Raw genomic sequence first — 15,291 nt, forward strand, 5'->3', positions numbered from 1 at the left:
TCAGATCATTAAGATGTTTATTTAACATGGAATGTATTACACAGTAGACAAGGTTTTAAACGGCTGTTGTTGATTCATCTGCTCATCAATTTTAAGTGGCACATTGTTACGCAAAGGTAGATTTGTTCCATCCCACATTAGCAGCATTTAAGTCAACAAAATTGAAGTAAACCCTGAAAAAGAAACAAATTATTAGCTCCAAATACACAATCAGACCTACAAGTGTATTACTACACTGCATCAGGAAAAACATTAATAATTATACGGATAATAGATGCATATGTCCAAATGACTTCTCTGGGGAATGGGACACATCAAAGGGCATTGTGATAAGGAATCACATAGATTAGATTGAAACAAAGTCTTGTTCTTTATTTGTAGCAGGTAGACAGCATACCAGGATAACAGCGTGGCAATTCTTAGGTTACAGCAGGCAACACACAGGCTCTACAATATGGGTACTCCAGAGAATCCCTAACATAATCCCTCCCCCAGCCTATGGTCCAGCCGCTAACAGGCATTGGAAATGCTGACCCCCTGCTCTGGACTAACATATAACAGGAAGTAATAGGTATTGTTAATCAGCAGACAGTGATTCACAATACGTCTTAGGAAAACCCAGACCGGATCTCACTAGCCCTGCTGCTGCTCTAAATCCTGGACTGGCTCTTCCACATTCACCTCATGTGGAAGTATGCTCTCCTTGCCTCACTTTGGCCTCTCTTCACATATGCACCAAGCTCCAGAACACAATATTTTCCCGGGCTTGGACTCCGTGGGTAACGGTGTTCTTGGTGAGATTGCAGATGCATTCACAGAAGGACTCCTGGGTCTTAGGGTGGGATGTACTAAGGGGAAAATGCGGTAAAACCCCCATTTTACCGCATTTTCCTATGTATTAAAACCCCGCCACCACGATACCGCATAGTAGGGTATCGCCACCTTTGGGTGGCGATACCCTTTAGAAGCCTATGGGCTATATCGCATATATATATATATATATATATAGATATCGCAGATCGTTCCTTCCGGCTGCAACTAGAATGTACAACTGTCATGGTCTGAAGAAGACCTGCATGTTCCTAGATTCTTGAGTTATATTGTTTGGATCTTATCTTATTATGTGTATTCTTATTATTATACTACTACTCTTATCTGTACTTGAACCTTGCTGTAACACTGAAATTTCTCCATTGTGAGACGAATAAAGGGATTCTATTCTTTTCGCTGCCCAATGCCTCCGCTGCAAACCCACCGACCCCCCTGTCCCCCTCCCTCTGGCTTACCTTAGTCCAGGTCTTCCTGGACCCGGAAGGTAAGCCCTTCCTCCCCCTAGTAAAGCAGCCGGACGTCCTGCAGGGGGGAGGAGGAGGCGCCGGGGAAAGCCTGCTTAGCTGTCCTCAGCGTGAGGGGAGGAGCAGGCGGCAGGGAGATGACGGAGACCCCCCGCACACCACTGTAGAGGTATCGCGGGGGGTCTCCGTCACCGCACCGCAATGTCCATCACTGCACTGCGATGCCAGCCGCATATGTTAGTACATATGAGCTGGCATTGCGGCAGGCGGACGGAGTCCCCACACCAGAAGTCCCCACACCAAAAATAATTGCTCTTATCAGGAGTGCTGTCTTTTGCTTAAACGTACATGCATACACCGTTATTAAACACCATTATGCATGCAATCATTTTCGGGATGTATCACATTCAAAATGCAATGCTTTATGAATCCTGCCCTGGATAAGGCCTCCTTTTCTCCAGTTACCATTGGAACAATATCCATTATTGCCCCAATTAGTTTTAGCATTCCTTTATTTACAAATCAGTGACTACAAGTTACTTGCATTTATAATAAACATTTTAAAGCTGTATAATTAAAATTAAAACACTCATATACAGTAAAAGTTTAATATTTTCAAGCTATTGGTATCATTGCAAAATGAAGGCCACAAGCCTTCTGATGGTAAGTCATTGATCCGACGTTGTGTCCTAGGAGGCAGCTTAGATCACTACCACAGCAGGAGGCATCTGCATGATTCCCCTACAGTGCTACGGTTGGGTGCATTGCAGAATAAATCTGAGTAAGGGAATATTGCCATATGGGTTGCATGGAAGAAGTGGTAATATGTGTGCAACACTTAATATGTAAATACTACAGAGAGGAAATGTGAGTGGATGTAGCAATATATGTAATACAGTTCTTTGAGAAATTATGCAACCAACACAGAGTACATTTGATCCTATTGGGTGCGGATGATTCGCGAGTGCGAATCATCATGGCACCAGGCCCAATTTATGGCAGGCTGAATTCGCTTAAAAGCACTCGCACCTTCATAGGGGTGCAAGCAATTTTAAGTGAATTCGGCCCATCGAAGGGTGCGATATAAGGCTAAATCTGTGAAATTTCCAGCATTTAAACGCATGAAAACGGTACATCTCCGCACTCTGGGCCAGATGTACTAAGCTTGAAAATTGAGTGATAAAACTACTACCCAATCAGCTCCTAACTGCCATATCAGGAGCTGATTGGTTGGTGGCTTATCCCTCTCCATCCTAACACCTTTATACATTTGCCACAATGTACAAGTGGGTGTAATTACACTGAGAAGACAGTGGTCTGCTGACATGTCACAATGAACATAGGGTCTGATCCATGTTTGTAAGTATAGCAAAAAAACAACAACAAAAACCCACACAATTGGGCAAAATCACATTACACTGCAGATGGAACGTGGATTTGGGAGGGTTATATTTTTTGTGTGCAGGTTAATACTAGCTGCGTTTGCATGTAGCCCACAAATGTCAGACAGCTTTATTTTTAGTGCCATTTAGATTTCAGCCTGAACACACTCCTAAATCTCTCTGCACAAGTTAAGGTCCCCATACACAGGTCCGACTTGTCCGAGGACCTGTTTTCCCTTTAACTCCCCCAGACGCTCCCCGGGAGGGCTCCATCCGAATTGGCAAATGATGTGCCATTTTTGACAGGCGATATGAAGCAGGCGATTTATCACATGTAAAAAAAAACTCCCGGGGAGCTGCCAGGGGAGTTCAAGGGAAATCAGAAGTGATACATTGCGGGTGCTAAAAAAACAACCCGTGATGTGCCGCTGATGCGATATATCATACATGCCGCATATATGATCTACAGGAGCTGATGCACAAGGGAACGTGCATCAGATTTGACCTAATGTCAAACACCACTTCTGATTTTGCCCAATCCGTCAAATCAGACCTGTATATACCTTTACATCTGCCCACCTGCAGTGCAGCATGGTTTTTCCCAGTTGCTTGCTTTACTTGCAAACATGAATTAGGCCCATAGCTAGAAGGGGTATTTATTTGGGATTGTGTATAATGACCATATCATATACCTGTCAGCTGGTACATGTAGTTCTTTGTTTAGTGTATCACTCAGCAACTTGGTGTAGTTCTTGTTTTGTTGCCCTCCAATCTTGCCAATGCTCTTCAGGCTGCAAAGAGCACATGGCTCAGTTGAGCCTCCAAAACTCATTAGCTGATCGGGCAGAATATGCACGGCGATGTACTATAAATGAAAGACAATACAGGGGATTCAATTAGACGGCACAGCTTTGTAAAAATGTATAGGATTTAGATGAGCGGTTCTCAAACTGTGGGTCCTGTCACAAAGTGTGTTGCATCCATCTCAGCATGTGGTCAGGCTGATGATTTCTCTGATCTCTCAGCCAGTTATCCAAGAAGTCTAAAAAAAAATCAGTTGGATTGTCTGCAGTACACGCCTGGCGGCCATTCTGTGGTAACCTGCTGGGGCACGGTAATAATTTTTTATCTTCGGACGGTGTTCCAGAGCAAAATAGTTTGAGAACCCCTGATCTCGGGAATTGTAATATAGATAAAGCAGTGGTTAACTTGCCATTGACCACATGTAAAAACAACAGAGATAACATTAATTAAAAATTCACTGCACGCGTAGCCACCTGCCCTCTTTGTGGCTACTTCCTTTATATGAATACCTGTCAAGTAGGGCTGTCATTTCTATTTCTGTATAAAGGCCCCCATACAGTACTGCAATTTCATGAGGGGAAAAAGTCATATACGATGCCCCTTGGACTCCCCGGGGCCTTCCTGGGCGACAGGATCGCATGCAATGTATTGTATGCGGCCCTTTTGTATAAGATATATTGCGTGCAATCCCAGCAAGGACTAGGGATCTGAGAAATCCTAGGTGCAGCTCTTGCGATATCTGGCTCCAATGTGCACAGGACCATGCATCGGATCGGAGGCTAGGCACATGAGACTTGTTACTATTCACACGATTTCTCGGCACAATCAGAAAATTGCCCAAGTCGCACTAATTTATGGCTAGCTTTAATATTATTATAATGCAAATAATAAAATGATGTATCATTCACAACCTGTGTAGTTATAGGTAGATTACTAAAATGACGTTTATTTTATTTTTATGTAAAGAACTATTCACTTAGCTGTACAGGGCAGGAGCCTTGCTGAGAGCAGCAGGGTCAGTAACCCTATCCGGTTTCACCAGTGTACATGGTTCAGGGATAGACATTTCTGGCTCATATACTGCAGCAAGCCAGATACATATGCTGGCATCTTGTCAATGATTCCACCTGCAGGATATGAGAGGAAGTGCTGTATAATATAACAGGACGCTAGGGGCACCACTGGCACTGTGCCCGTCTCACCTGGGCCGGGCTCCGGCGCTGTACAGGAAATGTTTTACATGTCGTGGCACATCTGCATACCCTCCAACTGTACCGATTTAGCCGGTACAGTACCGTTTTTTAACGGTCTGTACCGGCTAAATCAAAGTGTACCGAATGTACCGTTTTTTGGTAAACTGCTCCTCCGACTCTGGGATTTGTAGTTTTTTTCACAGCCGGCTGCTCTTCGGGGAGGTTGAGAGGGATAGCCGGCCAAACTACATCTCCCAGGGGGCTTAGGGTGCTAGTAAGCGAGTTCCGCTTCTCCAATCACACCCCGTTTTGTTGTCAACCCATGCGTCCAGGCAGAGGCGGGCTGGGCCGGGGGACATTCCCATTCTCAGCACTGTGGGCCGGCTGCTGGGCTTTCAGAGCTGCAGCATGGCCTGCCCTGCGCTATTGGCAGTGACAGAACCAGGCAGCAGGAAAAGTGTGAGTCGGCATGTGAGTCAGCTGAGTGAAGAGGCTGTCGACGGCTGCTACAGTCAGCAGTGAAGTATGCCCGCATCTCTGGCAGATTCCCCAACCCTACAGGTGCGTGTCCCTACCTCCCTACCCCTTCTCTCTGCCGCCAGCGAGTATGTGTCTGCCGTGCCACTCGCCAGAACAGTGTTCTCGCTGTATCCAATGTCCTACTCACACTTCTTCCTGTCCCGGCTATACACCTATAAATCTCAACACGCTGCCTCATCCTATGTCCACTTACTATATATATATATTCCCAGTACACATTCGGAAAGTGGGGGTGACCACGCCCCCTTTTACAATTGACCACGCCCCTTTCCGACTGTGTACCGATTTCTGACCCTCGAATGTTGGAGGGTATGCATCTGTGCATTTGGCTTACATCGGGTACCATTACCCACACCCCCCTACTCCACCCTGCCCAACCCCACTCCCTCTTCCCGGGCTCGCCGCGCACCTCTGCTGGCTTGCCGGTGGCCTTGGCGAGTTGCTCGGTCAGGCTGCACAGGAGGTTCTCGGGGATCGCGTCCCGGGGCACGTTGGTAGAGAGTTCGAAGATGGGCATGATGTCTCCGTGCAGACGATGCTGGGTAAAATGGAGAGAGAGGAGGCTGGGCACAGAACACGTGTGGCACAGACCAATCGTGCTAATACTACAGGCTCAGCAGCAGCAGGCCAGGGATCCTATTCCTGCGCCCTCTGCTGGACATGACGCAGAAGACTCCAGCACTTCAGCCTATCCGAATGCAGGAGCCCTGAGTGTCACTGTCTACTGTGTAGGGTCCACGCGCATTTCATTATTACTACAGAGTAGGGATGGCCATCGAAACATCCCCCATCGATCAGTTTTAGCAGAAACAATCGATGGTTATGAAACATTCTACAATAAACCATCGATGGTTCCCAACATCGAATTGCTGCGCATGCACAGAAGAAACTTTGAGGGAGCTACTCAGCCTCAAAGATGGCTCAGCCAATCGGGAGTTTTTTCCAGGCCATGTGCACACCGCGGTTAGCCAATCAGCAGAAGGGATGGGACATCGAAAGAAAACATCAAATTATGTTTTTGAACATTGGTTACAAAACATGGTACTTGTTTCCTAGCACGGCGCCACCGATTATAATTGTATGCCATCGGGTATGAAAAATCGGTCGCATCGCAAGCGACCAAATCGCATGCGATGCGACGCGACCGACCCGATTTTTACATTGGAACCAATGTTAAATGGTCCCTGAGACCTGATTTTACACTGGACCCAATGTTAAATGCCCCCCAGACCCCATTTTTAATTGTATACCCACCCTGATGGGTAATTACTATGTGAAATGCCCCCCATTGTTAACGCCACACCACGATCAACGTGAACCCGAAGCGTGGCGAACGCAGCAAGCCCGCGAGGGGCGGCGGTACGCGTCCTCCGACCTTTTCATACCCCCACTATCCACGTCGGCGTGGAGTTGATTTTAGATAGTGTGGCGAGCACAGCGAGCCACCGAGCCCGAAGCGTGGCGAGCGCAGCGAGACGCGAGAGGTGGCGGTACGCGTCCTCCGACCTTTTCATACCCCCACTATCCACGTCGGCGTGGAGTTGATTTTAGATAGTGTGGCGAGCACAGCGAGCCACCGAGCCCGAAGCGTGGCGAGCGCAGCGAGACGCGAGAGGTGGCGGTACGCGTCCTCCGACCTTTTCATACCCCCACTATCCACGTCTGCGTGGAGTTGATTTTAGATAGTGTGGCGTGCACAGCGAGCCACCGACCCCGAATCATGGCGAGCGGACGCGCATTACTTCACATGTATTACGCGTCCCCTCGCAGGGCACGCTGCGCTCGCCACGCTTTGGGCTCGGTAGCTTGCTGCGATCGACACACTATAGAGAATCAACTCCACGCCGACGTGGATAGTGGGGGTATGAAAAGGTCGGAGGACGCGTACCGCCGCCCCTCGCGGGCTCGCGGTGCTCGCCACGCTTCGGGTTGGCGTTGATCGTGGCGTTGCGTTAACAATGGGGGGGCATTTGACATAATAATTAACCATCAGGGTGGGTTTACAATTAAAAATCGGGTCTGGGGGAAATTTAACATTGGGTCCAATGTAAAATCGTGTCTCAGGGACCACTTTTACATTGGGTCCAATGTAAAAATCGCGTCGGTCGGGTCCCATTGCATACCTTAAGTTAAGGTATGCGATGGGACCCGACGGGCGCCGTGCTAGGAAACAAGTACCCAAAACATAATTTAGATCTAAATATTGGTACTCTGAAACCGATGATAACCAATGTTAACCGATGTTTCTATGTTGTTTTTTTGGTACTTATGTAGTATCTGGGCTGCCGATTTCTAAATCGGGTACATCACATCGCATCGCATGCAACCATCGGATGCGATGCGATGACCCGATTTTTCCATAGGAATCAATGTTAAAATGGACTGAGTCCATTTTAACATGGAATTCAATGGGAAAAAGGGGTCCTTTTCATACCCCTACTATCCAAGTGGGCATGGAGTTGGATATAAACCTGTGGCGAGCGTAGCGAGCCACCGAGCCCGAAGCGTGGCGAGCGTAGCGAGCCCCGCGAGGGGACACAGAATACCGTCCCCTCGCGGGGCTCGCTTCGCTCGCCACGCTTCGGGCTCGGTGGCTCGCTACGCTCGCCACAGGTTTATATCCAACTCCATGCCCACTTGGATAGTAGGGGTATGAAAAGGACCCCTTTTTCCCATTGAATTCCATGTTAAAATGGACTCAGTCCATTTTAACATTGATTCCTATGGAAAAATCGGGTCATCGCATCCGATGGTCGCATGCGATATCGCATCGCATCTGATTGTATGCCTTAACTTAAGGCATACAATCAAAAAATCGGCAGCCCAGATACTACATAAGTACCGTTTTTTTTAATAAACTGTCTACGGTACTTATGTAATATCTGGGCTCTCTTATTTCTTATGAGACCGCGTCCCCTCGCCACGCTTTGGGCACGGTGGCTCGCTGCGCTCGCCACACTATATAAAATCAACTCCATGCGTAGTTGGATAGTAGGGGTATGAAAAAATGGGGTGCATTTAACATGGGAGCCCAGATAATACATAAGTACCCTGTCTACTTAAGCATATAATACACTAATAAACTTCTGATGATAAATACTCCTTCTATTAAGTTTATCTTGTTGGAGGCTTACAGTTTACACACACATTGGATATATTATTCATGTTTTGTGGTAGATATAATTTGTTACGGAGGGGAAAAAAATTAAGCATTAACTAGCAAAACTTTATTGCAGCTCACAATCGGCTATTTTTAAATATTTTAAAGGTATTTCCTCATCTTTGCGGCCACCGCTTACGCCAGTCACGTTAGCCTGTACGTGAAACACGATTGTCCCCTCGCGATTGCTCACCACGCTTTGGGCTCAGAGGCTCACTCTGCTTCGCTCGCTACAACATTACTAAAGGTAATAGATGATGGCGTGGACCCCAAAAATTACCCTTATGGCTCGGTGTACGCAATGTAAGTTCTGTAGCGTAAGTGGCGGCCACAAAGATTTGGAAGTACCATTTATAACTTGATTTATAACAGTAGCAACAGGCTAATATCTTAAGCTGAACATAGAAAATAACAAAAAAGGGCCAGATGCAAAAGTAATAAAATGGAGAGTGATAAACAACCAACCAATCAGCTTCTGCCTGACATTTTTTAAACACAGTCTGTGACATGGCAGGTAGGAGCTGATTGGCTGGTGGTTTATCACTCTCCATTTTATCACTTTTGAAGGTTAGTGCATCTGGCTCAGTGTGTGTTAGTGTTTTGTATCTGTTTTTTAAGTCGTCAATGAATATAAAACAAGGAGTGAGCTGTCTGCCGAAAGCAGTGACCCGCAAAAGAAAACTACATTGGAAAATTGAGAAAAACATTGGGGAAGAAATCTAGCGATGTTGAGGAAACATTGGATCCTCAACATTGCAGGGTTAAATGTCGAACATTGGAACCATAAATCCGATGTTACCGATGAAACATCATATGATTACCCATCTCTAATCAGCAGGCAGGTCTCTTGTGACAGTGTTAAATGGATGGAGTCATTCCCTCTCTCTGCCCATCCTGCCCAGTCTCCATCCACCGCAGCTGCACTGGCACTCCTCTGTCTCCAGCTCTGTGCAATATTTTTTTTTTTTAAAGCGCCATCGGTATGCCATACATCAATGGCTGAAAACTATCTGACCTTCTGCTATCGATGGAGGAAACATCAAGCACTAGGTCCCAACCTTCGATGTTTTGGGAATATCGATAGTTGATGACCATCCCTACTACAGGGTGGACTCAGGCATGGTGTATCTATAGTTACTATGTAATTCATTGTAGCAGATGTTCTAGACCAGGCATGTCAAACTCAAAATCCCAACTGGGCCGAATAACCAAGGTCTTAAGGCCCCCATACACTGAGGCGAATGGGTCCGATTGCGGGCGATTGCAACCAATTGGCCCGTTAAATCGGACCAAATCGTCCCTCCCTGACATGCCGTTGGGTCCGATGCGCGGCCCCGTGCGCATCGAATCCGACCAGGTGGTCGGACCACCCGTTCCTCCTGTCGGTGAGGCGGGCGGGAAGCAGGGACGCATGCGATCCATTGCAACGGATCGCATGAGTCCCTGCCACTGGGAAGGCTGTCGGGTGTCGGGTGTCCGTACACTGCTGCGAGACATCGCAGGCAGTGTATGGGCACCTTAAGTCTTGTGTGGGCTACAAGAAGAAAAAAAAAAAAAAAAGAGTTCTATATACAATTGTCCTATATTCCCATTGTCAGCAATGTACAGTCGTCTCCTTCATATTATATTATATATCAGTGTCTATTTAGCGTTCAAATTCACATTTTGACACAAACAATAAGCCAAAATTCACATTCTGACACAGGGAATGAGTACAAATTCACATTCTGACAGAGAATAAGCCGAAATTCACATTTTGACACATAATAAGCAAAAATTCAAATTCTGACACAGAGAATACGCCAAAATTCACATTGTGACACAGAGAATAAGCTGAAATTCACATTCTGACACAGGGAATGAGTAACAAAAATCCACATTTGACACAGGGAATGAGTAAAAATTCATATTTGACACAGGGAATGTGCCCGAAATTCATATCCTGACACAGGGAATGTCAGCTGACACCTAACACACCATAAATTACAAGCTGTGTCAAACTCATGGCCCTCCAGCTGTTGTAGAACTACACGTCCCAGCATGCCCTGTCACTGTTTTAGCAATCCATTATATAAAATCTGTGGCAGGACATGCTGGAACGTGTAGTTCCACAACAGCTGGAGGGCTATATAATAATAACAATACCACATATCAGCTGTGTTATACCCCTTCATTTATAACTGTGTGGTCCCCTCTCCCCTATATAATAATAATAATAATAATAATAATAATAATAATAATAATAATAATAATAATAATAATAATAATAATAATAATACCATAGATCAGTGTGTGTGCCAGGGGCTGTTATTCCCTCTTATATATCACCACCTACAGTGCCTGATACACATAATTGCCCCCTCTGCCAGATAACACATTTGCCCCCTCGGTGCCAGATAACACATTTTCTCCCTCGGTGCCAGATAACACATTTGCCCCCTCGGCGCCAGATAACATATTTGCCCCCTCGGCGCCAGATAACACATTTGCCCCCACGGCACCAGATAACACATATGTCAACACGGCGCCAGATAAAACATATGCCCCCACGACGCCAGATAACACATATGCCCCCACGACGCCAGATAACACATATGCCCCCCATGGCGCCAGATAACACATATGCCCCCACGGCGCCAGATAACACATATGCCCCCACGGCGCCAGATAACACATATGCCCCCACGGCGCCAGATAACACATATGCCCCCACGGCGCCAGATAACACATATGCCCCCACGGCGCCAGATAACACATATGCCCCCACGGTGCCAGATAACACATATGCCCCCACGGTGCCAGATAACACATATGCCCCCCCACTGTGCCAGATAACACATATGCCCCCACTGTGCCAGATAACACATATGCCCCCACGGTGCCAGATAACACATATGCCCCCACGGTACCAGATAACACATGTGCCCCCACGGTGCCAGATAACACATGTGCCCCCACTGTGCCAGATAACTCATATGCCCCCACGGCGCCAGATAACACATATGCGCCCACTGTGCCAGATAACACATATGCCCCCACGGTGCCAGATATCACATTTGCCCCCACGGTGCCAGATAACACATATGCCCCCACGGTGCCAGATAACACATATGCCCCCCACTGCTCCAGATAACACATATGCCCCCACGGTGCCAGATAACACATATGCCCCCACGGTGCCAGATAACACATATGCCCCCACGGTGCCAGATAACACATATGCCCCCACTGTGCCAGATAACATATATGCCCCCACTGTGCCAGATAACACATATGCCCCCACGGTGCCAGATAACACATATGCCCCCACGGTGCCAGATAACACATATGCCCCCACTGTGCCAGATAACTCATATGCCCCCACGGCGCCAGATAAAACATATGCCCCCACGGCGCCAGATAACACATATGCCCCCACGGCGCCAGATAACACATATGCCCCCACGGCGCCAGATAACACATATGTCCCCACGGTGCCAGATAACACATATGCCCCCACGGCGCCAGATAACACATATGCCCCCACGGCGCCAGATAACACATATGCCCCCACGGCGCCAGATAACACATATGCCCCCACTGTGCCAGTTAACTCATATGACCCCACGGCGCCAGATAACACATATGCCCCCACGGTGCCAGATAATACATATGCCCCCACGGTGCCAGATAACACATATGCCCCCACTGTGCCAGATAACTCATATGCCCCCACGGCGCCAGATAAAACATATGCCCCCACGGCGCCAGATAACACATATGCCCCCACGGCGCCAGATAAAACATATGCCCCCACGGCGCCAGATAACACATGCCCCCACGGCGCCAGATAACACATGCCCCCACGGCGCCAGATAACACATATGCCCCCACGGCGCCAGATAACACATATCCCCCACGGCGCCAGATAACACATATGCCCCCACTGTGCCAGATAACACATATGCCCCCACGGCGCCAGATAACACATATGCCCCCACGGCGCCAGATAACACATATGCCCCCACGGCGCCAGATAACACATATGTCCCCACGGTGCCAGATAACACATATGCCCCCACGGCGCCAGATAACACATATGCCCCCACGGCGCCAGATAACACATATGCCCCCCATGGCGCCAGATAACACATATGCCCCCACGGCGCCAGATAACACATATGCCCCCACGGCGCCAGATAACACATATGCCCCCACGGTGTCAGATAACACATATGCCTCCACGGTGCCAGATAACACATATGCCCCCACGGTGCCAGTTTACACATATGCCCCCCACTGTGCCAGATAACACATATGCCCCCCACTGTGCCAGATAACACATATGCCCCCCACTGTGCCAGATAACACATATCTCTCACAGAGTGCAACTAAGCTGATCATCCACTCATTAGTCATCTCACGGCTTGACTACTGTAATGCTCTTCTCACTGGCCTCGCTCAATCCCAACTAGCTCCTCTCCAATCTGTCCTCAATGCTGCAGCCAGGCTTATCTTCCTCTCCCGCCGCTCTAACTCTGCTACTCCCCTTCAACAAAATCTGCACTGGCTTCCATTCCCCTACAGAATCCTCTTCAAACACCTCACACTCACATACAGGGCCATCTCTAATTCCATTGCTCCATATATCTCTAACCTCATCTCCATTCATACACCCTCCCGCCCTCTACGGTCAGCTGACGACTGTCGTCTCTCCTCCACCCTGATCACTGCTTCCCATGCTAGAGTACAGGACTTTGCCCGTGCTGCACCCCTTCAGTGGAACGCACTCCCTCGCTCCATTAGACTCTCCCCGACCTTGCAAAGCTTCAAACGGGCACTGAAAACTCACCTATTCATCAAAGCGTACCCTTCCACTGCATAAACCAGCTGGTTCTCCGACCCCTTGCCTGTTTCCTGTTTACATCCTGCTATCTAACCACCACCCCCTCGCTTGCACCTCTTGTAATCTGTCTGTCTCCCCTTCCTACTAGATTGTAAGCTCCTCAGAGTAGGGCCCTCTTCCCTCCTGTTGTCAAAGCCCACTTCTCTTTACATTTCACTCACAGCTCTCCTTTACTCCAACACTCAGTGACCATCTTCATACTCATCTCCATCATTGGCCTCAAGCCTCTAGTTGTATGTTGATTGGGTCCTCACTACTTACATTTAAGCTGTAATGTGTATTGAACTGTGGTGCTCTTTATTTGTACTGTATTTTTGTTATTTATTCAATGTTATGCCAAGTTTTTGTCTCCCTGTATTGTTCCTTTGTACGGCGCTGCGAAACACTTGTGGCGCCTTATAAATAAAATTATAATAATAATATGCCCCCACGGTGCCAGATAACACATATGCCCCCACGGTGCCAGATAACACATATGCCCCCACAGTGCCAGTTTACACATATGCCCCCCACTGTGCCAGATAACACATATGCCCCCATGGTGCCAGATAACACATATGCCCCCCACTGTGCCAGATAACACATATGCCCCCACTGTGCCAGATAACACATATGCCCCCACGGTGCCAGATAACACATATGCCCCCACGGTGCCAGTTTACACATATGCCCCCACTGTGCCAGATAACACATATGCCCCCACGGTGCCAGATAACACATATGCCCCCACTGTGCCAGATAACATATATGCCCCCTCGGTGCCAGATAACACATATGCCCCCACGGTGCCAGATAACACATATGCCCCCACGGTGCCAGATAACACATATGCCCCCACTGTGCCAGATAACTCATATGCCCCCACGGCGCCAGATAAAACATATGCCCCCACGGCGCCAGATAACTCATATGCCCCCACGGCGCCAGATAACACATATGCCCCCACGGCGCCAGATAAAACATATGCCCCCACGGCGCCAGATAACACATGCCCCCACGGCGCCAGATAACACATATGCCCCCACGGCGCCAGATAACACATATCCCCCACGGCGCCAGATAACACATATGCCCCCACTGTGCAAGATAACACATATGCCCCCACGGCGCCAGATAACACATATGCCCCCACGGCGCCAGATAACACATATGCCCCCATGGCGCCAGATAACACATATGTCCCCACGGTGCCAGATAACACATATGCCCCCACGGTGCCAGATAACACATATACCCCCACGGCGCCAGATAACACATATGCCCCCACGGCGCCAGATAACACATATGCCCCCACTGTGCCAGTTAACTCATATGCCCCCACTGTGCCAGTTAACTCATATGCCCCCACGGCGCCAGATAACACATATGCCCCCACGGCGCCAGATAACACATATGCCCCCACGGCGCCAGATAACACATATGCCCCCACGGTGTCAGATAACACATATGCCTCCACGGTGCCAGATAACACATATGCCCCCACGGTGCCAGTTTACACATATGCCCCCCACTGTGCCAGATAACACATATGCCCCCCACTGTGCCAGATAACACATATGCCCCCACGGTGCCAGATAACACATATGCCCCCACGGTGCCAGATAACACATTTGCCCCCACGGTGCCAGATAACACATATGCCCCCTCGGTGCCAGATAACACATATGCCCCCACAGTGCCAGTTTACACATATGCCCCCCACTGTGCCAGATAACACATATGCCCCCATGGTGCCAGATAACACATATGCCCCCCACTGTGCCAGATAACACATATGCCCCCACTGTGCCAGATAACACATATGCCCCCACGGTGCCAGATAACACATATGCCCCCACGGTGCCAGTTTACACATATGCCCCCACTGTGCCAGATAACACATATGCCCCCACTGTGCCAGATAACTCATATGCCCCCACGGTGCCAGATAACTCATATGCCCCCACGGTGCCAGATAACACATATGCCCCCACGGTGCCAGATAACACATATGCCCCCACTGTGCCAGATAACACATATGCCCCCACTGTGC

General features: G+C 48.4%; 1 protein-coding gene and 1 long non-coding RNA gene across 3 annotated transcripts in view; one reads left to right on the top strand and one right to left on the bottom strand.

The window, feature by feature from the left end:
• Positions 1-5,839, bottom strand: MIF (macrophage migration inhibitory factor). The gene is made up of 3 exons (XM_083148689.1): positions 5,624-5,839; positions 3,370-3,542; positions 1-173 (listed from the first exon to the last, which is right to left on the bottom strand). Exons 1-3 carry the CDS (start codon positions 5,729-5,731, stop codon positions 107-109), a joined length of 348 nt encoding a protein of 115 aa, XP_083004815.1. The 5' UTR covers positions 5,732-5,839; the 3' UTR covers positions 1-106.
• Positions 4,827-15,291, top strand: part of LOC146008895 (uncharacterized) — a 26,968-nt gene continuing 16,503 nt past the window's right edge. For both annotated transcript variants that reach the window (XR_014444584.1, XR_014444583.1), the window contains exon 1: positions 4,827-5,235. This is a non-coding gene — a long non-coding RNA (uncharacterized LOC146008895). The remainder of the gene's footprint in view (positions 5,236-15,291) is intronic.

The sequence above is a fragment of the Crinia signifera genome, chromosome 1 (assembly GCF_055691185.1).
Source record: "Crinia signifera chromosome 1, ASM5569118v1, whole genome shotgun sequence".
In the NCBI taxonomy this organism is placed as follows: Eukaryota; Metazoa; Chordata; class Amphibia; order Anura; family Myobatrachidae; genus Crinia; species Crinia signifera.

Coding starts and splice junctions, on each gene's coding strand:
- MIF (XM_083148689.1), bottom strand. CDS start 5,731: ATGCCCATCTTCGAACTCTCTACCAACGTGCCCCGGGACGCGATCCCC. Junction 3,543..5,623: donor CCACCGGCAAGCCAGCAGAG/GTGCGCGGCGAG, acceptor TTTCATTTATAG/TACATCGCCGTGCATATTCT. Junction 174..3,369: donor CTACATGTACCAGCTGACAG/GTATATGATATG, acceptor TTTCTTTTTCAG/GGTTTACTTCAATTTTGTTG.